This window comes from Conger conger, chromosome 15 (genome assembly GCF_963514075.1).
Source record: "Conger conger chromosome 15, fConCon1.1, whole genome shotgun sequence".
Classification (NCBI taxonomy): Eukaryota; Metazoa; Chordata; class Actinopteri; order Anguilliformes; family Congridae; genus Conger; species Conger conger.
In genome coordinates, this window is record NC_083774.1 from 29981168 (window position 1) to 30007183 (window position 26016).

General features: G+C 43.4%; 1 protein-coding gene across 1 annotated transcript; it reads left to right on the top strand.

Moving 5' to 3' along the window:
• Positions 1-941: 941 nt before the first annotated feature.
• Positions 942-17170, top strand: rgma (repulsive guidance molecule BMP co-receptor a). Its single transcript, XM_061222307.1, has 4 exons — positions 942-1525; positions 4260-4375; positions 10140-10645; positions 15604-17170. Exons 1-4 carry the CDS (start codon positions 1512-1514, stop codon positions 16255-16257), a joined length of 1290 nt encoding a protein of 429 aa, XP_061078291.1. The 5' UTR covers positions 942-1511; the 3' UTR covers positions 16258-17170.
• Positions 17171-26016: the final 8846 nt, after the last annotated feature.

A 26016-nucleotide genomic window follows, 5' to 3' on the forward strand; every position in this document is an offset into this window, starting at 1 on the left:
TTAGAGAATACCTCATAGAATTGTCCACCGGCTGTCTTCCTTGCACTTAAATAATGTCATTTAATCTGCAGGTGTACCACCAACTTCAACTCGCAGTCAAACCAAACCCACAGTGGTAATAAAAAGGTAGTCCATATAAACGGTTCATCTTTGAAATGGATATAACATTTTTTTCCCAAGGCATTTAGCAGAGATGAGCAGGCCATGGCTCAGAATGGACAGGCCTATCGGATAGTGCTGCCATTCCATCATTCACACACTAGGAACAGTTAGTGAGGTGACTTCATACAATAAATTATTTCAACTACCCAACTGCGAAGCAAGACAATGCTAACTCCGGTGGATCATTTGAATTTAGAACTGTGCGATTTACAATATCTAGACCAAATGCTCTGTTGTTAATCCTGACAGATTTGACATAAAAAATGTTATGTCACTATGGTAGTGTTTTAATGGTATCATGATTATTGAATTTACATAATAGACAGTCAATAACTGCGTATCTCTAGGTCTTGTGTTTCTTTACCTAATAAAATGCAGATCTGCAAATTGATTTGGCTAAATGACTAAATTGTAAATTATAACTGTAACATTAAAAAAATGACAACTATATAGGCTACATAATGTCACCCCTGATGTAATTTTATTGAGCATTATTATTATTATTATTATTATTATTATTATTATTATTAGTCATAGTAGTAGTAGTAGTAGTAGTAGTAGTATTTCTGTCTGTGGCTGCTTCTGTATTTATTGTTAATACTGTTATCATTATTATCTGATTGTTTTGGCGAATCTCACTCCCACTCCAGAATATTTGATACGGTAGCCTATGTCATATAGACAAACTGCGGTTGAGCCCGGGCGGCGGCGCGCTGAGCTGCTAGTTGGTGTGTCTTCACATTGTCTAACGAACCATTTCACAGTGTTGAGGTGAGGAAACGAGCCAGCGATAGCGATAGCAGCCCATGTGGAGTGAGCAGCAGCGCCCAGAGGGTCATTCCTCTCAACATCTAAGAGCTGCACTGGATAAACCAACTAGGCTACACACGAAATGAAAAAGATACTTGAGATAAGATCACAGTGTGTATCCATTTCTCGAAAAATCGAATCGTGAGTTGATATTGCTTTCAAATTAAGAAATAGCCTAATCACTCATCGAGACGGGCGAACAGACACTTTGGACCAAACGACATCCCTCGTTGTATCAGATTAAGAGTTGACGAGACCTGTTTCTCTGTCTGGAACTATCGGCTTGATCTGCTGAGAAATCACTTTCATCTCACGCCCACGATCTGCGATACTTTCTCGCCTGCAACTGAGACCATGCAAGAAAGATTGCAATATGTTTCGCCTAGTTGAAAACGGACTACAAATTTAATTGTGGATTACGACTCACGGAGAAGCCTTTTTTGGTAGGCTGCACTTCGGGAGTTCGGCTTCCTCTTGCCCGTGTGATTTCCCTCCGGTTCCGCTGCTGAGCTCTGTCTCACGCCGTGGTGGAGGGCTCCATGCTGCCGCAAAGGTAAGAGTGTAGGCTGTATCTTGTACATAGGTATCTCTATGTGGAAAGAAGGCTTTCATTGTCAAAGTAACATAACTATATGGACTACCGTATTGTAAGGCTTTTTTTTAAGTACATAGAGTATTTCACGTTGTGATTTAGAGACATGTGGGTGATGTTTCAGTCCAAGTATGCATTTTAAGTCGCAAGATTATTCCAACGCAGGTATTTAGAACGTGACAAAAATATTTAACCAAGTATTGTAGGCTAACTTAGCATCTGTTCAACACAACAGAACGAGTGTTAGACCAACTGATTATGGGCGAGTAGCCTGATGAGGATTGTGGACAGAAAAATGCAAAATGTTGGAGAATAAACGGGAGAAAGCAGATGTGCATTCTCCCCGGAATGAGTGAACTTAATAAACTCGGACAAATGTGCGTTTATTACGGATAAAGTCATACTGTCTTTAGTTGGGAATTTTCACTATGTATGACGATCATCAATTACGTTGTTTCTCAAATTAAACTCATTACATTACGTGGTATCTGGCATGGACACGTGTTTAATGCAGTTGTCTTCAATTAAAGGGTTGTTTGGGAAGGTAGGGGTGTAGTGGCTGGATATTTGCGTTTCAGAGGTGAAGGATGAAAGTTAAGGGAGTTTTTTGATGTGGCCATGATTGCTGCCTGTCGATGTAATCTTGGTTAAATTGTTTTGAGAGGAAATCAAATTGGCCAAATCTTTTTTTTTCTCTCTGTGGCAAATGTACTCGTCGGCTCCAAAACGGTGTATATCGACGTTGTTAGGATGTCGGGTCGCGTTTAGACTTCCTGAAGCTGGTACCCCGAGCGCCATCTATTGGACCAAGATTATAAATTATTGTTCAACTTGAAGAGTTGGACATTTTCTCAGCGGGTTTCTGTAAAGCGTGTCCTGGTCATTTCCGTGGCCCTTTGTTTTCATTTGGTTATGGTGTTCTCAGTAAATGGGATAGCTTACTATTCAAACTTATATTTTGCATGCCGGTCTGCCAAAGGTGTCGTTTTTAACCGGAATGTTCATCCTATCCTTTGTGTCTGTGGAGGATTCATACTGGATACAGTGCATTATTATTATTATCAAACTTCCTTGTAACTCTCCATATAGCTACACATATAGCATGCTTTAAATATTTCCCCTTTTTAAACGCCCTTCGTTGCCGAATTCCGCATTGACCACGGACATGCACAACCTAACAGAAGGGCTACATTCAATTAAATTAAATCTTATTTGTTCAGAGCTTTTCACAGAAGATTGTCACAAATATGCTTTACAGAGTAACACAAAATGGGTAACGCCAGCTCTGAGCCCCCATATAGCAATCACATCATATCTGGGGGTGCGGCCAAAATACATGACTTTGGGACTTCACTCCGTCAGATTTTCAGTGTTGAATGAGCTATTACTGTGTACGTGAGGCCCGAACTGGACTCAAATAAACTGTTTGAGTTGAATTAACACTGGACATTTTACTGTGTACCCTGGAGTAAGTAGCTGGCAAACCACTTGTTAATCGTTTAATACTGTTAGCGTTTGGCATAAGTGCTTACAGATCTATTTGATTCTGTGCACGTTTCGCGATTCTGGATTCAGTGCGCTCATATAAATTAAAATTGTACGCAAAAAAAAAAGCTTTCTGTACAGTCTACATGTTCCAAAATGCCATTATGTGGTGGAATGCGAAACAATGTCAATAACATTAATACTCGAAGTACACCTATGTGATAAATTAGAAAATTGGGCTAGTGTTTGTGATAGAGCGATAACTGTTCAATTCGGTTTTATTGAATGAGCATATGAAACACATTTTGGTAAATATAATTCATGGATTTGGACTACGCGTTTCTCAACTGTGCGCTCCTGGGGCTTTGGAATTGGCTATAATTTGTAAATGCACCTGTTGCTGCTGTCGATGTTGTTTTGTGATTATGGACACGATACAATGCAGAATGTTATTTTGAAGTTGGAATTGAAGAAGAGCGAATCAATGCGATTTTCTGCGGGCCATAGTTGTATTTTTGTTTTGTGTGGGTTTTTTTTCAGTTATTTTATGGGATAATTTGTTATATATTTAATGAACTGCAAATCGTGTAGTTGTCATGGCTCAATACATGGTATAAACAATTTCTGAAATTAATAGGCTAAATTTCATTTAGGTTTATTCCCATTTAAAAAATGTAAAAGAAACAACAACGTCAGCCTTGTCGCCTATTATACACTTTGTAAGAGATCAATTATAGCCTCCCCAGTAATCAGCGCTCAAATGATTTGTTGTGGTAAGAAGAATCCAAAGCCTTTAATTGAGTTGTGTACTTGTTCCAGTAACATGTTAAAATCGATGTGAATTCTTGAAAAGAGGTATGTCTGCAAGGTTTGTGTGTAACATTAAACTTAGGGGTTGGAGGCACAAATACAGGCTTCTCATTGGTTTAGAGTGGATTGTAGGCTGTACCTTTTTGGCACCCCTGGAATGCCAAAGTCTTCGCTGTTCCTTGTGAGTCTTTCAAATCGAGAAGTGGATCTAGTCGGTTAGGAAAGGGGTGCACGTTTGAGTTTCGCTCGATGAGCGCATTTTTTATTTCAACCAAAGGAATGGTTTCACAGCATAATTTTGTAGGCACATTGTTCTATTTTTTTCAGTTTGATTCTTGCAGTCACGACTGCTACGCTGTGCTAATCGCATTTAAACACCACTCCTGTTTGATTTGACCAGGGAGAGGAGAGAAGCGCGATCCCGTGCTGGATGGATGGTTATGGGGAAAGGCGCAGGACTTTCGGCGCTTGAAGTCGGCAAGATCCTCACAATATTTCTTTACCTCTTCCCTGCAGGTAAGTCTGGACAAAGTTACCATATCACCACGCATTACTTTACTGAATATGTGCGACGTATGTGTCACCATTTGAACCTTGTGTTTATGAAAGGTTGGCAGCGTCTGTTACAGACATTTTAACATGTAGGTAAAGGCTACACGCTGCATTAGCTATAACAATGTTATATACATTGTATCCATTAGGCTTTGAGTTTTCTACCTTGGTTCCGCTGGATATGTCCAAAATGGGTTTCCCACTGTCCAACTTTTGTACAGGTAGGAGCTCAATGCAGCCTAGCCTATGTAGCAATTTAATAAAATGCATAGCATTGTTGTTATAACATTTAACCATACACAGTTCCCGATTAATTAACTAGTCTGAATTGCGTGAGAGTGGGTAGGTTGAATTAAGCAATTGGTAATTGAGGTCTTATGAAAGACATCTGAATATACTGGTTAAAAAAAATGTAGAACCAGGGGAATTGCATGTGGTGTAATAGCAGCGACAATGGACTCTTCTGGCGTTGGATATTGTTGTTCGTGGTATGGTTTTGTATCTTTTTGATGGTGGCTGTAGTTTTATGGAGTGAAAGTAATCTGTTCAAACGAAACCGTGGTTTTTTTTTCTCAAAAAGTTGCTGGCCGAGTTCCATGCGAGCATTCCGCCTCATTTCTTAGCTCTGTTTTGATAGGGGGAAGGGAAAACCACACATACTCGTTCCGGAGCTTCGTTGTTCGGTTGTTGTTTTTTTGCCCCGTGCTTTTAATACTAAACAGCACAACCCATGATGCTACTTAATATAACACAAACCAACAAGACTTCATTGGTAGAAAACATACTTCGATGAAAATAGCCTGGTTTGCAGATATAGGCTGGCAACGTCAAGCTTCTATAAGTCCCACTCTTAAATGTGTATGTGGCCTATATAGCATATGCGTCTGTTGTTTAACTTAGTTTCACTGCAGCTTCCAGAATAACTGTGATGTTTAAACAATTACCGACACGGAATTGTATTCGTAGCGACCAATTGCCCGCTTTTCTCCCTACTGCGCGGGGGGGGGGGGGGGGGGGTCTTGGAATGTAATTTATCACCTAATAAAACTTATCAAGAATTTTCGCACTTGGCACCTCCTATCGCTTTCCTTTCATGGCACTTATCGTCAAACAAAAACAGATAATGCATTTGTTGGCTGTTGACGTTTATTGAAGATTAAGATGGGTTCGTTGCAGTTCATCAGATGGGTGATAAATGCCTTTTGTTGCTCTGAGGTGGGGGGAAGGGTGTACTTTTGGTGTGAGTTCATAGTGTGAAGTAGCTTTTGATCCATAGCAGGACTCCCTCAAGGGTACACTTTCTACTAACATACCTGCAACTACATCATGTCAATTTTAGACAAAATGCATACAGGAGAGGAGAACCTTCAAGATATAATGTATTATATGCAACTATTATTTATTTATTTTCAAATAAAGAACACCATACATCAACATTTACTTGGCCTTTATAACTTTTATACATTTTCTTTTTTTTGTGGGTACATATTTTACATTTGGTTTAATGTTTTGTTTACATATTTTTGAAGGGGTAGTGATGTTAACTATTGTTAAGTATGTAAGTATTTGCCATGTCTTCAATTTAACAATGTCAGAAATGAGAAGGGTACAAACAGTTTAATGCTGGTAGTAGTGATAGCGTGGCTCTAGTGTGAACACTTTAATTCTACAAGTTGGTGTGTGTGGTCAATTTTCTTGTGCAAAATGGCTGCCATGCATCACCCAGGTGGATGCTACACATTGAGAATCCCGCTACACCAATAATGACAACTTAAGGCCACTCTTCAGTTTGAAGGAAAAGTGCTATGAGTTTTAGTTTTACTAAACGCTTTGGTAAAATAAGGAAGTGTGAATGGTTTTCAAATGCAACACTCTTCAATCACTTTTGATTAGATTGAATGACAGCTTGAGTGTTTGTCTGTGGCATGCAATCATTCACATTGTTTCCAATCTAAGCAAAAACAGAGAAGTCAGACCACAGCTTGAGTTTGAACTTACCCCTAATCAAATATTATGCATTTTCAGTTGGAAAGATTGTAAAAAAAAAAAGAAAAGAAAAAAGAATAAGAGAAAAAAATCTTGATAATTTCACTGAGGCTGAATGTCTTCACATTTCCATTTCTTGGATGTGTAGCTTTGGAGTAATCTTGACTTTTTAAAAGATTTTCTTTCAGTTTAGTGGGAATAAAAACAATGCGTTTGTCACCAGATGAACATTTCCCAGGGTAATTTGATCCCATACCCAAATACCTCACTCTGGAACTGCAATCAGATTAAAGCGCACAGGCTAATTGTTATGAATTGTGTACTTAGCAAAAAATCTAACATTGTTCAGCTCTCTGAAAGGCCACGGTATATCTGAAGATGCAGGAACTAGAGGCCGAGGTAAATCAAAGGCTTAATCTCCCCCGCTAATGGTGAAATGCAAGCTTCCAAGCGGTTGGAATTCTGTTTTGGAATTGCAGATCTGTCCTCTGAAATATGATGGCTGTTAACACAGGGTGTGAAATGGGCAATTTGCAGCTGGATCAATGTTTTGAACATGCCTCGGTTTTGTTATTAAGTTCCAAAGGAAAAAAAAAAACCAGTTTAAGCATTACTGTTAAAATCCTTCTCCACCTATGGTAAAGCAATTTAATTGAAACGGGAAATTGTCAACAGCGAAGTAATGATTGTGTGCGTTATAGTTACTCAATGTTTCATAAATCTAAGGTGGTTTTCTTTGAAAGGTTAATATTAAAAGAAATACCTGGTTGCGTTTTTTAAAAGTTTTTTTAAAGAGGGTGTTTTCTATTGGAGGGTAGTGGGTGGAATGAAATGTCATTCTTTCTCGGGCCTCCCCCCGCCTCCACCCAGAATTCAAACTCTTTAATTGTTGCTCAAGTAACTTAAGTCTCAGGGAGTGTCTGAAAATTACATGACCTTTAATTACCGCCTTCGCGGAGGGCAGGTGGATATCTTATATCCAGATGGGCTGGTGGAATTGTGAGACCTCCCCTCGGCACCACGGCTGACCCTGGAGGCTAGAGCTCAAATGCAGTCCCTTTGGGGTAAAGGAAATGGGGATCCTGTTTCTTTAAGAGGGAGCTCTCCAAACTCTACCCCCCAGGCACAGCTGGTGAAACTAGAGCTAATCCTTTTACACAGGGTAATTTATTGCTCTGTTGGTCTCCTCTCAATGGCAAATTACATTGTCTTCATTCAGTGCCGAAAGACCACCTCCCCACACACACACAAATGTGCGTGCGCACACACACACACACACTTTCATTCCTCTGCATAGAGCTGAATTATTCACAGGGGTCTCTTTGTTCCAGCTCTTTTCAGGAGGTCTGTCTCTTTCACACCCCTAGGAGTCCTATTAAAAGCCATTCTGATAGAGGCCATAGTCACGTGACCGAGGGTCTTGTGTTATTACAATACTGTTATTCTCCATTTCCCGAAGGTTAACACCCTCTGAGAGGGGGACTGCTGTGATATTCTTCCCACAATAGAACCATCCCTTCAGTTCAGCCAGCACATCTGTGGGACCTGCCCTTAACCAGAATTAAACTCGGAACAGCAGAAAGACTTGACTAGAAAGTAAAAGTTTTTAATTTAAGTGCACAGGTTATATCCCAGTGCCTATGTTTACTGCTGGATCCTATCCTCCGGACTGCTGCTGCCTCCCTTCCCTCTCGCTCTCCGTGTTTGAAACTGGAATGGAGCCTGCTCCCGGGAAGGTGTTCATGGGAGAACCAGCAAGCAGCAGCCCATTCCACTGGAATAATGGAAATTCAGATTCTTGGTGTATTAGGTCAGTAGCTGGTAAGCATAGAACTGGTAGGTTTGCTCTTTAGTTGGGAGTTAAGTGTTGCACTGAGAGTTTTATTTCTCGTGAATCCAATTTTCCCGGCCCAGGAAAATTTTGTTAATACAACACAAGATCCATAATGCCAACTGTAATTAAAGATAACTTCAGTTTTTTTTACAACTTGAACCCATTTTCCCCAAACTAATTTCACCATGCTGACCAGTATTGATAATCAGTCTGTCACGTCTTTCTTTGTGTTGCTTTGGTCACCCTGAGAACTGCTCCACTCTACTTTGCAATGCAGTCTAACAGGGCCACACAAAAAAGCCTTGACATGCCTTCTAAATGCGGTTTTCCACCAAATAAAAGCTTGATTATTATTAGATTACAGAGCTATTGTGCCAAACTTTAATATACAATACTTTTTTGCACTAGAGAAACACTTCTTTACTTGCACTGTGGCAGGCTGTATACATGAACACGGTGGGTGGGTTGGTAGAGTCGTTCACGACAATACCTTTCTGCAACATCAAAGATTGCTAAATATCTACCAGACTACCACACTATCAGGGAGACCTCACTGCTTGCCATAGTTATCAATGAGAACAGTGTCTGTTTCCATATGTCAATTAAAACACAAAATATCTGGTAATGGACTGATGGTGAATGACTTGAATTAAAACCCTCTGCGGGCTATGCAGTTATTATTTTAAGGGAGATTATTCAGCAGATTTCAGGTGTCCAGTTGCCACATGATTGCCACTACTAAGCAGACCAATGTTCCCCTGAATCACTGGGTGTAGTTTATCTTCTGTCAGACCGAAGCTGAATTAAGTTTAATGAGATATGCTCCTGCACAATGAGACTGCTAACTGTGCGGAGTTCAGGTTTTACTCCATTCCGAAGGAAGAAGGCCAACTGTCACTTAAGTTCATAAAACAGCTATCACTCTATGGATTGTCTAGCTCTTGATTGGAGTTAGCTGTTTATACTCTTAATATTACTGTTATTGTTTGGATGGTGTGAAATGCAGCAACTATATCTTACTGCATTCCACATTCAGATAAATCATTTTTACCATTTGGACTGAACAAACTTTTAAAGTCGGGCTACAAATTTGCGGAGAGATTACAGAAATGACTGTGCGCACGAGGTACGGAACAAGCAACGTCGTTGTTGAAAGCTTCAAAGCACCTGCGATAAAAGAATATTTAATCAAGAATCATTTGAGATAATGGTCTCATTTCCTCTCGGCATTTCTGCACTTTAAAAGAACACCTTTATCAACTTCATCAAGACTAAATGTATTATTATCAAGGCTATTAATATTTTGGCTTCCTTAAAGTGCTTCTGTTTGAGTGTCGGTAACATTGTGTCAGGTAATTGAGGGTAAATAACGTGTATAATGTTTGCAGCTTCGCTCTTTCCATAATGTGTTGTAATTACCCTGGTTATTTGTATTTGGTGCCATTAGTCGCATTTGCACTTTGCACAAAAGTGTCTTCAAAATGAATGACATTTAGTGGAAGGCATTGATTGTGTGCAGAGTAGTTGTGCTGTGCAGGGTGGTGTGCGTACGAACGTTTTATCCACAGTGAGTGATCCACAGTGATCCACGGTGCGGATAGATACTGAGGTGTGCGGTCTGTGTGACTGCGGTGCTCATAGATACTGAAGTGTGTGTTTTGTGCATTTGCAGTGTGTCCGCAGGGCTGGATACTGGGGTGTGTAATTTGTGTGTTATATCCACAGGGAGTGCAGTGCTAGATACTGGAGTGTGCATTTAGTGTGTTATAACCACAGGGAGTGCAGTGCTAGATACTGAGGTGTGCGTTTTCATTCACAGTGAGCTTGCAGTGCTAGATACTGAGGTGTGCGTTTTCATTTAGTGAACTTGCTGTGCTAGATACTGAGGTGTGCGTTTTCCATTCACAGTGAGCTTGCAGTGCAGGATCCTGAAGTGTAACTCGGAGTTCCTGGTGTCGACGTCCAGCTCAGGCGCGGAGGAGCTGTTCTGCAGCGCCCTGCGCGCCTACAACACCTGTGTCCGCCGGACCGCCCGAACCTGCCGGGGGGACCTGGCCTACCACTCGGCCCAGCACGGCATCGAGGACCTGATGAGGCAGCACAACTGCTCCCGCGAGGGCCCCACGTCCCAGCCCCGGCCCCGGACCCCGGCCCCGCCCCGCCCGGGGGACAGCCAGGAGCGCTCCGACGGCCCCGAGGTCTGCCACTACGAACGCGGCTTCGGACGCCACTCCACGCCCCCAAACTACACCCACTGCGGCTTTTTTGGGGACCCCCACCTCCGCACCTTCAGCGACGACTTCCAGACCTGCAAGGTGGAGGGAGCCTGGCCTCTCGTTCACAACAAGTACCTGTCCGTGCAGGTGACCAACACGCCAGTCCTGCCAGGGTCCCCTGCCACAGCTACCAGTAAGGTAAGAGATGCACTTTGCACGTAATATGCACTTGATATGCATGTACTAAGCACTTACTCGGCACATGCTTTCGTCAAAGGTCCACACGCATCAGCGTTCTCTTCCTGGTTCTAGTATCTAGAATGTCCACAAAATATTCAAACAGAGCAGTGATATAAGTCCTTAACCCTGCCCCCAGAGCCCAATTCCCCCTCCCCCTTTGCCTCCTGTGTTATCTTCTGATGCTAAATATCATTTGATATAAATATCACAAACATGGATTCAGGTCATATGGGAAATCGTTTTACAAAGAGCTCAGAAAAATAGCAGTTAGACCCTAAAATATGCAATCGTTAGTCTGCAGTCAAAAGCTCCAGGATGATATGAAAAGCTCAAAAACAAGCTTAAGAGTTACTGCCAAGGCTGTTATGGAAAAGAACACCAAAATCTAATAATCAGGACAACTACAAACACCACAACTGGACAGACTGACCCCAACGCTACAGATAATTACTGAAAAGCTATGTGGCCTCAACCACCACACCAGAGAAACGGCATACTGTGGAAACGGCCCTGGAGGCTGTAAATGTTGGCAGGTTCCCCCAAAATTGAGTCACATTTAGCAGTAGAAAGCTGAATGAAAAACGACTTGCATGAACCCAGGCTGTCCTTACAAGATTTACAAACACTTGGGACATTCAACCAAAACATTTTTAGTGGGTTAGACTTTCACTGCAGAACCACTTTCGGTTCCTTGTACAGACCATTATTTAAAGCCGTAGAGCCAGTAGCATTTGTGGTTTTACAGCAAAGCCTATCTATAGATTGGACATTTTGGGTTTTACTTCTGAGATATCTGCTTAAAACCACTGTCGTTCAGCGTCAAATATGTCAAGTCATAGCTGTGTTTGGGAGAGTGCTACTGATGTGATTGGCCAACCTGAAGTTTTTAGTTTCGCTGTTGGAAGTGTGAAGGTTCATCCACAAACAATGTATGTGCAGGGTTTCTGTGTCCATGAAAGCTTTAGAGTTGGAGAGCCTGGCTTCTGTCAGGGAGACCGGGGACCCCTCGTATAACAATGAGGTCACCCTCCTATTTTACGTCTAAACAGTCGGTCTATTTGGTGCTGATTGTTCATTAATTTTATTTATACATCTGCGAGCCAAGGCTGCACAGTATTTGGAAGGGGCCCATGATAGATGAAGAGGCAATAAACTGAGCCGTTAATAAAGTCCTGCTTTACCATAACAAATCTAACGCTGGGATTACAATAGCAATAATAACTTACATTCACAAGCTGCGGAATTCTGGTTTTGAAGCTAATGTTACAATTGTAGTCCGCAGCGGCGATTTCTGTTTCGCGTTCATGAACTAAGCATTTTTCTAAAGTATCAAGACATACGGGAAACCGCGAATACCGTCTCCTCCTCGCTCTAGAGCGAGGAGCCTCTCGGCTCTGGCTCTCCGTAAACGAGAGCGGTTTCATACGGATAGGTGACTGGGCCTTTTGGAAGCGGGCCACCGCAGCACTTCGCCTAAAAAGAAAAAAAGAGGCGGAGAGGAGCCTTAATCCCTCTGTCTCTCTGCTCCTGTGCCCCGTCCTGCGCTGGCACTGCTCCGGCGTGCGTGTGCACGGCAGCGCGGTGAGCTCATCGCAGGCCTGTTCCGCACGCAGCCCTCTTCACAAGAAGTGAAACTCAACACTTGAGGGATTGAAATAAGAATTCAGATAGGAGTTGTAGGGTGGCACATGCGGAATTAGGCCCCGGTGTTCGGAGACGGAATCGAATCCCGACCGCAGTGACTGGCTAGCAGCCACACAGGGAGATTTGGTTTACCCTTCATGTGTACCAGGCGGCAGCCTGTAGCCTAGTGGCTAAGGAGCTTGACTGGGACCTGGACAGTTGGTGGTTCAAGCCCCAGTGTAGGACCAATAAGATCTGTTGGGGCCCCTGAGTTTGGCCCTCCATCCCACATGGCCCCTGCTTCGTCTAAACTGCAAGTCGCTTTGGATAAAGGAGTCAGCTTACTAGCGTAGCAATAATGTAAATATAAAATCCTCACTTGGCAGTGGCTGAGCAGCTCAGCTATTGAAAAAGCTACAGTGGGCTGCATTTGCTTCAGAAAGCACTCTTTCTTATCTCTTTTTTATCATTGTTTATGGCATAGTCTGCGATATGCCATAAACAATGATAAAATGGTGATAATGGAAAAAAAGAGTTTCAAATTCTTTAATTGCATTAAATGCTACTTTCCGTCAAGGTTGATTTATTGCAGAGCTGTTCAAACTACGTAGTTCTTTTTGAACTAAACCAGGCTCCTAGCTTAAAGAATAACAAACGAAACAAGTGCATTCTGGGTAGAAATAGTGTCACCAGTGATAGTATTGAATCAATAGACACTACACTAGTTAGATTCAGCAGCACAGTGCACTGCCGGTTAATTACAGGGTGGTTATACCCCCAATAACCCTGCTAACCCCGTCTGCTAGAATATTTGCGCATGCAAACACACACACACACACACACACACACACACACACAGACAGAACTGCGTCTCCAGGGCTACTCCTGTTATAAGGTGCCCTTGTCCCGCCCTCCCTTCTCCCCTAATGAAATTAAAGAGCTTGTAATCGGACACGCTTTATTAAGCTGGCCCTGGCACTCAGCCCCCACCCCACCCCCCCAATGCTGAAGCTCTGTCATTGCTTGGGGGCGGAGAAGAGGTACTGGGTCACCAGTCCACAGCCAGGTCTTTTTTTCTTCTTTTTAAGAAGTCTTGAAAGGATTGTCTTTGTGCGTTCCCAGTTAGAAACCACTATTAGCCCTAACACTGAGCCTTTCTCCTCTGGCTCCTGTTCGGTGAAACGGCAGGTAGCATGGTAGGGTGTGACTATAACACAATACTCGTTGCTCTGTTCAAATGCAAATGTATATCGTAACCGACTGTGTGCAAACTATGGTCTAACAGTGCCATGTGGTTTTGGCATGTACAAATATTGAAAATATCCAGTGTTCCAGTCAGTAAAGGCATCAGGAAGGAGATGGATTTAAATTAGAGTGATGCAATATGGAAATGCTAGGGCTGATGTAAGCTGCCGATACCTTACTGCCCGTTGCCGTTACTTCCCAGTTTTGCTGCACAAATGCCAAAGGCAACCTTGAGTATGGAGAGCTACTGAGTCACTGTATTGCTTTTTCTTATGAGTTTGCTTTTTTAAAATGATACTTTTGAAATCGTGAGCTGAGAATGAGAAGGTTCTGTCTGTGAGTAGTTTTCAGATATTGAGCTTCAAAGATTCCAAATGGGCTCCAAGCAGATACGACTAACATTTTTTCATACTTTTTATATAGTGCCCTATAAACAACATTACATTACATTATTGGCATTTGGCAGACATTCTTATCCAGAGCGACATACAGTTGATTAGACTAAGCAGGAGACAATCCTCCCCTGGAGCAATGCAGGGTTAAGGGCCTTGCTCAAGGGCCCAACGGCTGTGCGTATCTTATTGTGGCTACACCGGGATTAGAACCACCGACCTTGCGGGCCCCAGTCATTTACCTTAACCACTACACCACACGCTGCCCAACATATTTATGATACTACTGTACTTTACTATTTTTTTCTTTTACTTTTACTATTTAGGTCTTAACCTTCTAATTCTCAGCTAACAAAATGACTATGATTAGGTTAATGTCAACCTACTACTTGTCTACTTTTGTTTGGCTATGTAAGCTGTTTATTGTTGTTCCTACGTAAGCATATGTTATTATTTTGCCTTGTGTTGTATAAAAACGGCTTTATAGATATAATCCATTGTCAGATGAATCTACAAGGCCCAAGTCCTTATCTTTCTGTATTCAAGTTGGAGCACTTGAAACGGTACTTCCCTCAAGGGTCTTTCAGCGCATTTTCCCCTGGTTATAGGCATCCACTTTGTTGTACATTACTCTGGATAAGAGCATCTGCCAAATGCCAATAATGTAATGTAAATTAACATTTTCACAAAATTTATGAGCATCAACAGTGAAGCAGATGCCTTGGGGATTGCATTAACTCAACATTAACTAATGGTTATATTGAAGTTATGGCTGCTCCATAAATTTGGTAGAACATTCACAGTAACAAGATGGCCGCTACACTGACTGTTCAGAATGTTACTTCAGAAACTTCATCATTCATCAGTAAGGCGCTGGCTGTCACAGCCTCGAACTTGAGAAGGCAACAGGAAGCGCTAGGCAACGCAGCCCAAAATGGCATGTCGCGGCCTGCCTGTTGTGTCAAATGACAATCGGAGAATAAAGCATGCAAGCTATAGTTTAAATCAGGACTCAGGTGCGTATCGAGTAGCCACTAGCAGTAGCGCTATTGTTTAATGGTGTGGGTAAACATTGGTACTGTTACCCTGGTACTGTTAGTGTGTAAATTTGTGATTTTCTAATTAGACATATCCTTACAGTGTTAATTGTTACGGGGACTGGCAGGCACAGTGGTGAGTCGGGAGGCAGAACTGTTGATTCTGAGTCGGAGAGGAGAGGGAAAGGAGCTGGTTTTGCTGAAAGCCCATGTCTGGAGCCCCGCGCACGGCATTGTATAACTCCGCATCTGGAGCTGATAAAGGCGAGGGGCGGGGCTTTGGAGCATGATCCATTTTCACAAGCTGCCATAAAATCGGGGGGAAAAAAGCGAGGCGGTCCAAATTCCTTTCGCAACTTTCTTTTTTCAGAATCTGTCTGGAATTCATTTGACATGCTAAATTCTGGTTCTTATTCCTCCTTCACTTCGGGGACCAATTGCAAGCGGAGCACACTGTAGACACTAACTTTGAAACTATTTCCATTTGTGCATAAGCATTACGTTTTAATTGTACCACGTCGATAATGATAGACTGCCTTCATTTCAGCTCCTTCCCGGGGGTACAACTCCCCTTTACCAATGGCGCGTTTTCACACGTTCGTGTTTTTTCTCCACACAGCTGACCATCATCTTCAAGAACTCGCAGGAGTGCGTGGACCAGAAGATGTACCACGCCGAGACGGACGAGCTGCCGGCGGCCTTCGCGGACGGCTCGCGGAACGGGGGCGAGCGGCACGGCGGGAACGCGCTCCGCGTGGTGGAGAAGGTCCCGGGCCAGCACGTGGAGATCCAGGCCCGCTACATCGGCACCACCATAGTGGTGCGGCAGGTGGGCCGCTACCTCACCTTCGCCGTGCGCATGCCGGAGGAAGTGGCGACCGCGGCGGAGGACGGAGACGACCAGGACCTCTACCTGTGCCTGCACGGCTGCCCGCACAACCAGCGCATCGACTTCCAGGACCCCGCGGGCCAGGGGACGGGGGCCCCGCCCCACGGCTTCACCTACCAGTCGGCCACGGCCAAGTGTCGAGAGCGCCTCCCGGTGGAGGACCTGTACTTCCAGTCCTGCGTCTTCGACCTGATCTCGTCCGGCGACGTCAACTTCACCCTGGCCGCCTACTACGCCTTCGAGGACGCCAAGATGCTCCACTCCAACAAGGACAGGCACCACATCTTCGCGGGGTCCAGGAACGCAGGGAGCTCCGCCCACCGGGCGTCCTCCGTCGCGTCGTTGGCCGTTCTGCTCCTCCTGGCGCTGCTGCCGTGGGTATGACGCTCCGGCGTCCCCGCCTGTAAGGCCGTGTTTGTGTGTCTGGTTGGGAGCGTGGTGCTGGTCGTGCGATGGAAAGCCGAGGAACTCTACAGAATGTTTCCGGGATGTTCCGTCTCGCCGCACAGGGTCCCTGGCTCCTCCACTCTCATCGGCCTCAGGGGGGGAGAGTGGGGGGGGGGTCGCCGTGTTTCAAGTGCAATCCAGACCTGTCCGTCAGCCATCGGCTTGTCTCTCATCGTGTGTTCTTCGTGGTGCGGACAGTGGGAAGAGGGACGGACCGTGCGAGTGAAACTCAGCCGTCTGGCATTTGGATGTGCTCTACAAGCGGAGGGGGAGAGACTTTACAGAAGTGTGTGTGTGTGTGTGTGTGTGTGTGATGTTGCCTCTTGCTGGGACTAGCAGAAGGATCCGTCCGTGGCAGCCTGCAATGGAGTGGAACTTCTGACAGGATGTATTTATTAAAAAAATGTTTTACCTTATAGTGAGGGAAATGAGGCCATGGATGTGCGTGATTGGGTGTGTGCGTATGCGCAGATCGGCGCATGTGTGCTCATACACGCGTGCGTGCCATACGTGCTTGTGTGTGCGTATGCACATATTTGTATATGCGCACTTGTGTGTGCTGATACATGTGAGTGTGCATGGGTATGTGTGTGTGTGTGTGCGTGTGTGCGAGTGTGTGAATTCAGAAAGGGTCGAGTTTGGGGAGGAGTCCCTGTGGTGTGAGCGGGGCGGGGTGTGTGAAGTGAGGTCACATGACCCCACTCCCAGCATGCTGCTGTCCTGGAGCGTGTGTCCTGCTCGCACGCTCCACGGCTCTGGACCAGAACGGGGCCATGTTTCCACAAGCCTGTCTGTTACACCCAGGCTTCTAATAAAAAGCCAAGGGTCAGTCAGACCTGCGTCCTTCTGCCAAGAGCAGACTCGGGAGCCCCCCCCCCCCCCCCCCCCACCGTCTGCCAATCACAGCATTGGAGTGATGTTCAGCACGTTCCTACATCACACAGCTGTTTAAATCACAAACAGTATTTATTAAACTCTGTTCATTTTGCTGTGTTTTATGGTTGTAGAATTTCGTTTCTTGGAATGTAAATAATATTCCTGTCAAGGAAAGCGAGCCCCCGATCAAGCTACGGAAACAGTGAATTTGCACCGTCGCGTTTACACAACGAATGTCGTTTTATAACGGAACGGTATTTTTTTAGAACTCCAGTATGGATAACACCCAGCAACAGAGCAGGCCGAGGGCCAAGTGTCCACAGAAACACCTGGAAGGTTTCCGTTCGGTCCTCCCCCTCTCTGAATTCACCAGCTTCTCCTTTTGCGGGGCGGTTTTGACATGGCTCCAACGGATGGAGCGAGCAGAGTCTCAAAAGCAGGGTGGAGCAGCCGCCAGCAGAAACACAGTTATTGGCCGAGGTCACAGGTAGGCGGAACGACTGCCGGCAGAAATGCCCTTATTGGTGGAAGCCTGGACAGACACCTGGCACGGGCGACTGCCGCAAGAGCCAAGATTGTGTTCAAGGCTTACACACACATCACCCCTGACACACCGACTCCCTCATAAAACTAATAAGCCGTCAGAGTCTCTGTTGACGACTCGAAGGCTGCCAATGAGGCCCTGCTGTAGGGCCTGTTTGACTTGCTTCTCTCTGCAGACCTGTGAATTTTTTAAAAAGAACCCTTTTTTTTTTTTTACCAAAGAGGTAGACCTAGTGCCAACTGTTCTCCAAACAGCTGTGCCCTCCCTGGAGAGTTCTGCGGTGGGAGGCGCGAGTATTCCGGCTGAACAGAGGCCCCGATTGTGTGCCGCACAGAAAAGCGCTGCTAAATTAGTCTGCTTGGGGACTGGGCTTTGACAGCGGGGGTGGGGGAGGTTTGTGGACGTGGGAAGTATTCGATGGGGGAATATACTGGCGCCCCCTGCTGGAACCTGACAGCCTCTCACCCCAGCAGGTAATGAGTGGGACGTTGTCATGGTGAGATAGAGGTGGTGACTGCGACATCATCACAATATGTCACTGAATCCAGATAATTTATATGTGCCGTTTATATGGATGCTATGGAACAGGGATGCCCCTTCTGTTCCGGAAGGGGGCAGAATCCTTCATAGGAATTCATAGAATCCCTCTATGGCTGGTTCCTTCTGATATTTCTTCGCATTGGGCAGCGTTTTCTTGCCACCGATTAAGTGTTTTTCTTCCTGCTGGAGATTTCTCGTTTTTCAACCTAAATCGCTCTCTGTTTGGGGGCTCAGGCCTGGTTTTTGTCCCGCCGGAATTGAATTGTATTACTTGTGACAACTCCTCACCAGTCACTTACAATGAATCAGCCCAGGGTTGGAAAATAACTCTGAGAACACTTCATTTTCTCAGCACGTTTCACACCAGTGGTGAGTCCCTTGCCCTGATGCAGCTGCGTAATGTGGCTCTGTGGGCGCGGCAGACTGAGGTTTTGCTCAGAGGTTACAGGAATATGTTAAAGTCTAGGTACGTCATTAGGCCCGAGACCCGCTCTGGCTGCAGTGGGAGCTGGCAAGCCCGACTGCCATGTTGTGGGTTTGGAGCGTTTTTTCAGCTTCCCTTGAAATGGGAGGTTTTGGCAGAAGCGGTGCTGTCTCACATCACACTGAATGCATATTGCGTTAGAAACCAGAGATGGTTTAAGGTCACTTACTCGTCACACACAGAGAATTCGACAGGCTTATTTCACTAAGCAGGAGATATCACTGAAACTCCGTACAGCTCGCCTGCCTTTCACAGCAAATAAATATCAAGCTCAAATGATTGTAATGTCGGAAATTGTGCTCCTCGGTGTAATTTGTATCGTCCCTTTTACGATAAACGGTTTCTCTGTGTCGTGTGTGTGATTGTACTTACAACTGTGAGTTGAGTTGTTATAGATATATTGTGTTAACCGGTTGTGTTGAAAGTTTCACTTTAACATTGTTTTGTAAAAGAGGGAAGGGGTGGGTGAATGTGACCATTTGTTTTTGTTTTTTTTATCAATATTGTGAACACACAAACACCACAATGATACATGTGGAAAATTGTAGCTCCAGTCCAGAGTTTTGTGTAGCTGCTGTTTGAAACCGAGGCTGTAATCAATCCTTCACTTGTTCAGAAGGCTGAAGAACATCTCTACAGCACGTTTATTTTAAGATACAAATGTCAATTTTCATGTATGTGACAAATATTAATTTTTACTATGAGGCAACAATGGGGTGAAGCATAGGCTATGTTTGAACCTCAAAGAAATACCATCAGAACAAAATGCAGACATTGTGGTTTTGTGGTGTTTGTGTTTGTTATTATTCTGTATTTAAAATGCACTTTATGTTTTATTCTCCTTTTCACTCTTTTTTGATTGGAACTTGATTGTGAATACAGGACGTTGGAAATGTATTGATCAGAAAAGGGAATAAAAACTAGCCAATGTATAGAAAGAGAAAACTTTCTTTGTATGTAGGAAAAAAATAGTGAGACGCCATGTGTACATAATGTAAATTATTTATTGAGAAGATTAAAGTGTCTCGTTCGTTTGTTTTTATGAATTGCTGTCGCTTGCCTCTTCATTTCCTGGTTTGGTGTGTTCCTCATTTACCTGTCTCGGTCATACCGACTGGTGCGTTTCGAATGGTGCGTGTCGAATTCACCAGCTTCTCCTCTTGCGGGGCGGTTTTCAAATGGCTCCCAACGGATGGAGCGAGTTGGAGCCATTCAAAAGGGCCAAAAAAGAAAGGCTTCTCATATCTGCCTCAATTTTGCTTTCTCTCTCGCAGTAACACGAAAAGCCTCGGTCTTTCTTTACTCTAGTGCGCGTGAGCCACGTACAGAGGGAAACATCTTGGTTCTTCTGTCCACAAAACAGCAACAGGATAAATGGGCCTATTTCTGCAATGAACATTGTCTTGAAAAACAAACTGACAGAAGCCCTTTTGACACATGCAGTCTTAACCAGTAATGTTCGGGAAAGGTCAAGTGTGAATGACAGCAGGACAGTCAGCATTCCAGGAAAAGCCGCACTGGCAATTGGCTGGCTCAAGACCTCAGAACATTTATAGAAGTGTTCAGTTTAGATGTTAATGTGAACAAAGCTATAGGATTACCGGATCAACACAACAATCAACTTTTTCATTAAGATGCCAAGCTGTGTTGTTTTCTACAACGGCAAAAAATTAAGTAAACTGCCCATAGAGCACCAAATAAATAATAAGCCTACTGTACCTTAATTTCTAAAGTTCCTGTAGATGTACATGAATACTAGAATGACAATGTTAGCTGCAATGATTCACTTTTTCTTCATTACCAGGCATTACTAAGCAAACATTAGGTAGCTTCTTAAAATTAAATTCATACCTTGCTGGTAATGTATTATTGGTTATTGTCCTACAGTACTTGGTAAATGGCAGGCATTTATATAGCGCCTTTATCCAAAGCGCTGTACAATTGATGCTTCTCCATTCACCCATTCATACACACACTCACACACCGACGGCGATTGGCTGCCATGCAAGGCCCTGACCAGCTCGTCAGGAGCATTTGGGGGTTAGGTGTCTTGCTCAGGGACACTTTGACACAGCCCGGCCGGGGAATCGAACCGGCAACCCACCAACTACCAGACGACTGCTCTTACTGCCTGAGCCATGTCGCCATCAGGGTTGTCAACTTTGGTCAGCTGGCTAGGGTGAGATTTATTGCAACTGCAGACCTGGTATTCACCAAATAAAAACCACCCCACTTGTCACTGGGGTGGTACCCTATAGGCACATAAAATAGTACCTGGCAGTACATACATTTCAGCTTGTAAAAGGTACTTTTAGCCCTGTTCCTCTCAACCCTGTTCCATTGCTCTTATGGATTATATGACAGGGCCCAGTTCAGACAGCGGTTACTTTTATCATGTGTGAATGCCATCATCCCAGCAAAAATCCTGGATAATCCTCGGTTGAGTAAACAACAGAAGCCACTCGTTTGCAGGATAAATTAATAAGGAAATGTTGTTTTCTACATGTAAAAGCAGCTACAGACCAACAATGACCCTGACAGAGGAGCCGGACTACCTGAAGCTGTTACCCTCACATTTCGGTATGGCTGAATAATGGTCTGTGCTGCCACACGTTTAAAAAATGAGCTGGGTTAAGGAGATGGGCGAAGGATGGAAATTGGCTTTAAAAACTTGTTGGAAGTAACGGAGCAGCACAGAAAGGAGCAGTGTGAGTTCACTTAACATGGAACCGCTCAGAAAAGGGCACCAAACTGGAGGTGACATCTGCTCAAGTGACTCACTTCCCGCTCTGTTCAGCTGCCTCTCAGCTCTCCAGATGTCCCAGGCGATTCACTATTGAAAGGACAGTGTCTTTCACAGATAGACGTCTGTTTGAAAGCGCTCCAGGACGTGAATCATTTGGTAAGAAAGTGTCAATAGATCCAAAATGGCATAAAACTGAACTAGACAGTAACTACAGTACTTAATTCTATATGCAGTAATGAAATATATATGGTAAAAATATAACCTCCAATTACCCATATTTGTTTTAGAACTTTATTATATTTTGCTGTAGTGTCGTATTTGCCTATGCTCACTCATAATTCAGTTCAGTATTAACAGATGTGGTATCATAAAAAGTTCAGCCATATTCAAAAACATAACATCATAATATCTTTCAAAACATACATCCAATATTTGTTGGTTTGCTTTAAATACCACCTTCACAAGAGCTTAGAAGACTGACAATACTAAACTCAATTAGCATAATTTGAATGCATCAGCTGTCATATCACCACCACAAAGCCTTGTTTTGTTTTGGGTTTGGGGGTACTGTACTTGTCAGTTTGCTGCTGGCACTGACGTTGGTTGGCCAGAAGGGGGCACCCTTCCTGCAGGACCAAGGACATTGAATGCACCAGCACAATGGTGGGAGTCATTGCTTAAGGGTGGGCAGTAACAAATCACTGCAGTTTTCTTACAAACATGCATGAGGTTTTTATAACATTACATTAATGGCATTTGGCAGACGCTCTTATCCAGAGCAACATACAGTTGATTAGACTAAGCAGGAGACAATCCTCTCCTGGAGCAATGCAGGGTTAAGAGCCTTGCTCAAGGGCCCAATGGCTGTGCGGATCTTATTGTGGCTACACCGGGATTAGAACCACTGACCTTGCGTGTCCCAGTCATTAACCTTAACCACTACGCTACAGGCCGCCCCTAAGTGCATACCCATAACCAGGGATAAGTGCGCAACACTGATCAAACCAAACTGGTAACTGAGGCTTGTGGTGGAATTTAAAAACCTGTCCACTTCTGCATCAAGAATCAGCCTTTACCTAGCTAGAAATCTGTTTGGTCAAAATCAGGGGGCCGCTGGGTGTTTAAAATTCAGTTTTCAGTTTTCAGGAATAAGAAAGTTACAAATAGATACATGTGTGGTGTATATTGAAAATGAGGTCATTTCCAGACTCACTGGCCATTTCAGAATAGCTAACTGCAGGTTGACTCCCGTGATTCACTGTTATATCCAAAACAGGACACTGTGTTCAAAATAATATCTTGAAAGTAAGAATATGCTGACCATTAACTAAAATTACGTTAAGCTAAATTAACAGTTCAAGGAAAATATCCCAAAAAAAAATTTTTTAGAGTTGAGGAATTATTTACTGTTCAGTGAGGATGCCTTATATTGGGAAGGTACTTGCAACAAATACATGTCATTACCACAAGATGGCATCAACAGTTGAAGTTTCATGCTATGGCCACATGGTGGAGCACTGCACATATCAGAAATGTCCCTGTTCCACATGCTGTAGAACATACTGATTAGCCTACAAATATGAAATAATTTTACTTAGGATAATTCATTGATTTGTGCGCATAAGCAGTAGCCTTTTACACATGATGAAATTTTACTTGAATGAATTGGCAGAAGTCAATGTTTCAGAAGACAATTTTTGAGCTTAAAAATGTAGTAGGATACTTTCCATTCCCCCGTCAAATACACATACTAGCATAGCTGATTGAACTAGACTCATTGCAGAACCCTCCTCAAACTTCGGCGACCCATTTTTGATCTTTGAACCCAAAATAGGTATTCTTTCTGTAGACAATTCCATTTATCAAATATTTATCAAATATTATCCACAAAAGAAGAAACGATATATTGTACAGTCTATAACCAACCCTGCCCATGATGATCCACCGGCTCTGCTGGTTTAGGTTGTGACAGCATTAAATGTATTGGTTAAAGCAGTTGTTACAAGCATTTGCTTTCACCGCTTGTTTGGTACCTAGTAGCCCTTGTATTGCTTAAGAGACCCTGTTACTCTCTAAGACAGTGGTCTTCACTCCTGGTCCTGGTTTTTGTTTGGTATGTGTTGTGTACTGGTTTGTTATTCAGCACAGTTGTTGTTATTCAGCACTTAGATGATCAATTAAAGCAGTTAAGTACACAGTTCACTTACTCTTGCTTGGGTCTGCATTGGTTGCTGATGTTAAGGTGGAAAGAAAAACAGCACACCCTGCGGCTTGCCAGTACCAGGATTGAGGACCACTGCTCTAAGACCAAGGTTGGAGGCCTGCGATATTTCTGAAATTTATGCACACTTTAAAAGTGGAAGGCTGGGCTTCATCCATATGCATGGCTTTAACTTTCCTCTCTGTGTTCATGTCATAAAGATAAATGAGTTGAAATGACAAAATAATTGTTTCTCCTGAATATTTATTCCAGTGACATTTATTCAGTATCTCCTGCAAATCTCGTAGAAGCATGGTGGTTTGAGACTCATTTGATACCTTGGACCCTTGATGACGTGAAGCCACTTAGCCAACGAATGTGTTTCATACTGTATCAGCATAATTTACAGCTGAATCTTGTACCACCCCCAATTCCCATAGAGACCCATTCAAATGCAAGTGTGTCTCAAATATTATGGCGCCCTGAAATGGGTGGGACTATGTATAAACATTGCTATCATTTCTATATGGTGAAACTAAAATGTATAAAAATGCCATTTATGAAAAGCTGTGCACTTTAGCCAAATCACAAATTGTGGAGTAGAGCGATAAAAAAATAAATGTTGGGTCTTTGTACCAAAGGAGGACACTGTAGATCACAGGTTCTGCTTAGACATGCAGTTAGTAGCACATTGATACCCGGTCACGTGAATATTTAGTCAAAGAAACAGCTTTGTCTCAAATGATCAATGTCTAGGGGACAGAATGTTCTCCTTGCTACCGCTGACATGAATGCAGTGGTAGTCAGTGACTAGAGTGTCCCAGAATGGCATGGAAACACAAATCATGTGAAAACAATGGGCATTTTGTGTTTGGGGCAATAATCTCAGGGCAATTAACTCTGATAGAAGCGATATTCATCTGAAACTTCTGAGCTGCTTTCTCTCCTGCGGCCACTCCTTTAACACCAGCCTCTGTACTGGTTTTTAAATTTCCTTTTTGTCACAGTAGCCTCCTTTCCTGGACCAAATACACTCAGTGAGCACTTCATTAGGCATTTATTAAACTTGTTTTTTAGACTTCTGTAGCATAGCCACTTTAAGTTATAATGTGTTGTGTGTTCAGAGATGCTCCTCTGCATACCACTGTTGTAGTGTGTGATTATTTGCATTACTGTCACCTTCCTGTCCGCTTTGACCAGTCTGGCCATTCTCCTCTGACATCTCTTATTAACAAGGCATTTAATGAGAACTGCTGCAGAACTGCTACTCACTGGATTTTTTTTGTTTGTTTTGCACCATTCTTTGCAAACTCTAGAGACTAGTGTGCGTGAAAATCCCAGGAGATCAGCCGTTTCTGAGATACTCAACCACCCTGTCTGGCTCTAACAATCATTCCATGGTCAAAGTTACTTAGATCACATTTTGTCCCCTTTCTGATGGCTGAGGTGAACATTAACTGAATATACATTGTACTGCTGCCACACAATTGGCCGATTAGATAATCACATTAAGTAGGTGTAATAGAGTAAAAATGGTCCTAATAAAGTGCTGTAAGAGTCCTAGTAAGATTCTGCAATAATCAGCATAAAATGACAGATTAACATGAAGAGGTCTTTTTTTTCAGACCAGTCCAGTCACATATCTATAAATAATTGCATTTAAAGATACCACAGCTTGCAAATACATCCTAGCATCTACAAGACTATCTGTATATCTATCTATCTTCAATTATTAAGGGTGCAACATTTGCTCACGAGGTAAGAGCGGTTGTCTGGCAGTCGGAGGGTTGTCAATTAGATCCCCTGCCTAACCTAAAAAGTGTCCCTGACACCCAGTTCCTCCCTACGAGCTGGTCGGTGCCTTGGCATGGCAGTGTATAGCCGTTGGTGAGTGAGTGCGTATGTGAATGGGTGAATGCATCAGTTATAAAGTGCTTTGGATAAAAGCTATATAAATGCAGTTGATTCTTCTATTTTACTTTAAACATGATTCATATTTTGTTTATATAAATATACTGTAGTCTCTGTGTACCTGAGCACTGTGGTCACAATCTTGGAAACAAGAGCAGCTGAATGTTTGCCAAAGGAGTATGACACACACTGGCATTTACAGCCATTGCTTTCAAGCAGAACAAATTGGTTTGGGGGTAGGGACGTTCACTCTTTAAACAGATTTAGGGGGTTGTCTATTGTGTCATTTTTTTTAAGTGAATTTTTCTGTGTAACCAAGGAGGAAGCTCAGACAGGATCCTGTTCAGTACGAGGTCTCATTTATTTCCATAAACTTTTGGCTGAGAAATGCAAGC

Bases quoted from the DNA above. Each gene is read 5' to 3' on its own strand.
- rgma (XM_061222307.1), top strand. The intron at 4,376-10,139 runs GTAAGTCTGGAC...TTCCATTCACAG, and splicing joins TCTTTACCTCTTCCCTGCAG to TGAGCTTGCAGTGCAGGATC. The intron at 10,646-15,603 runs GTAAGAGATGCA...TTCTCCACACAG, and splicing joins CTGCCACAGCTACCAGTAAG to CTGACCATCATCTTCAAGAA.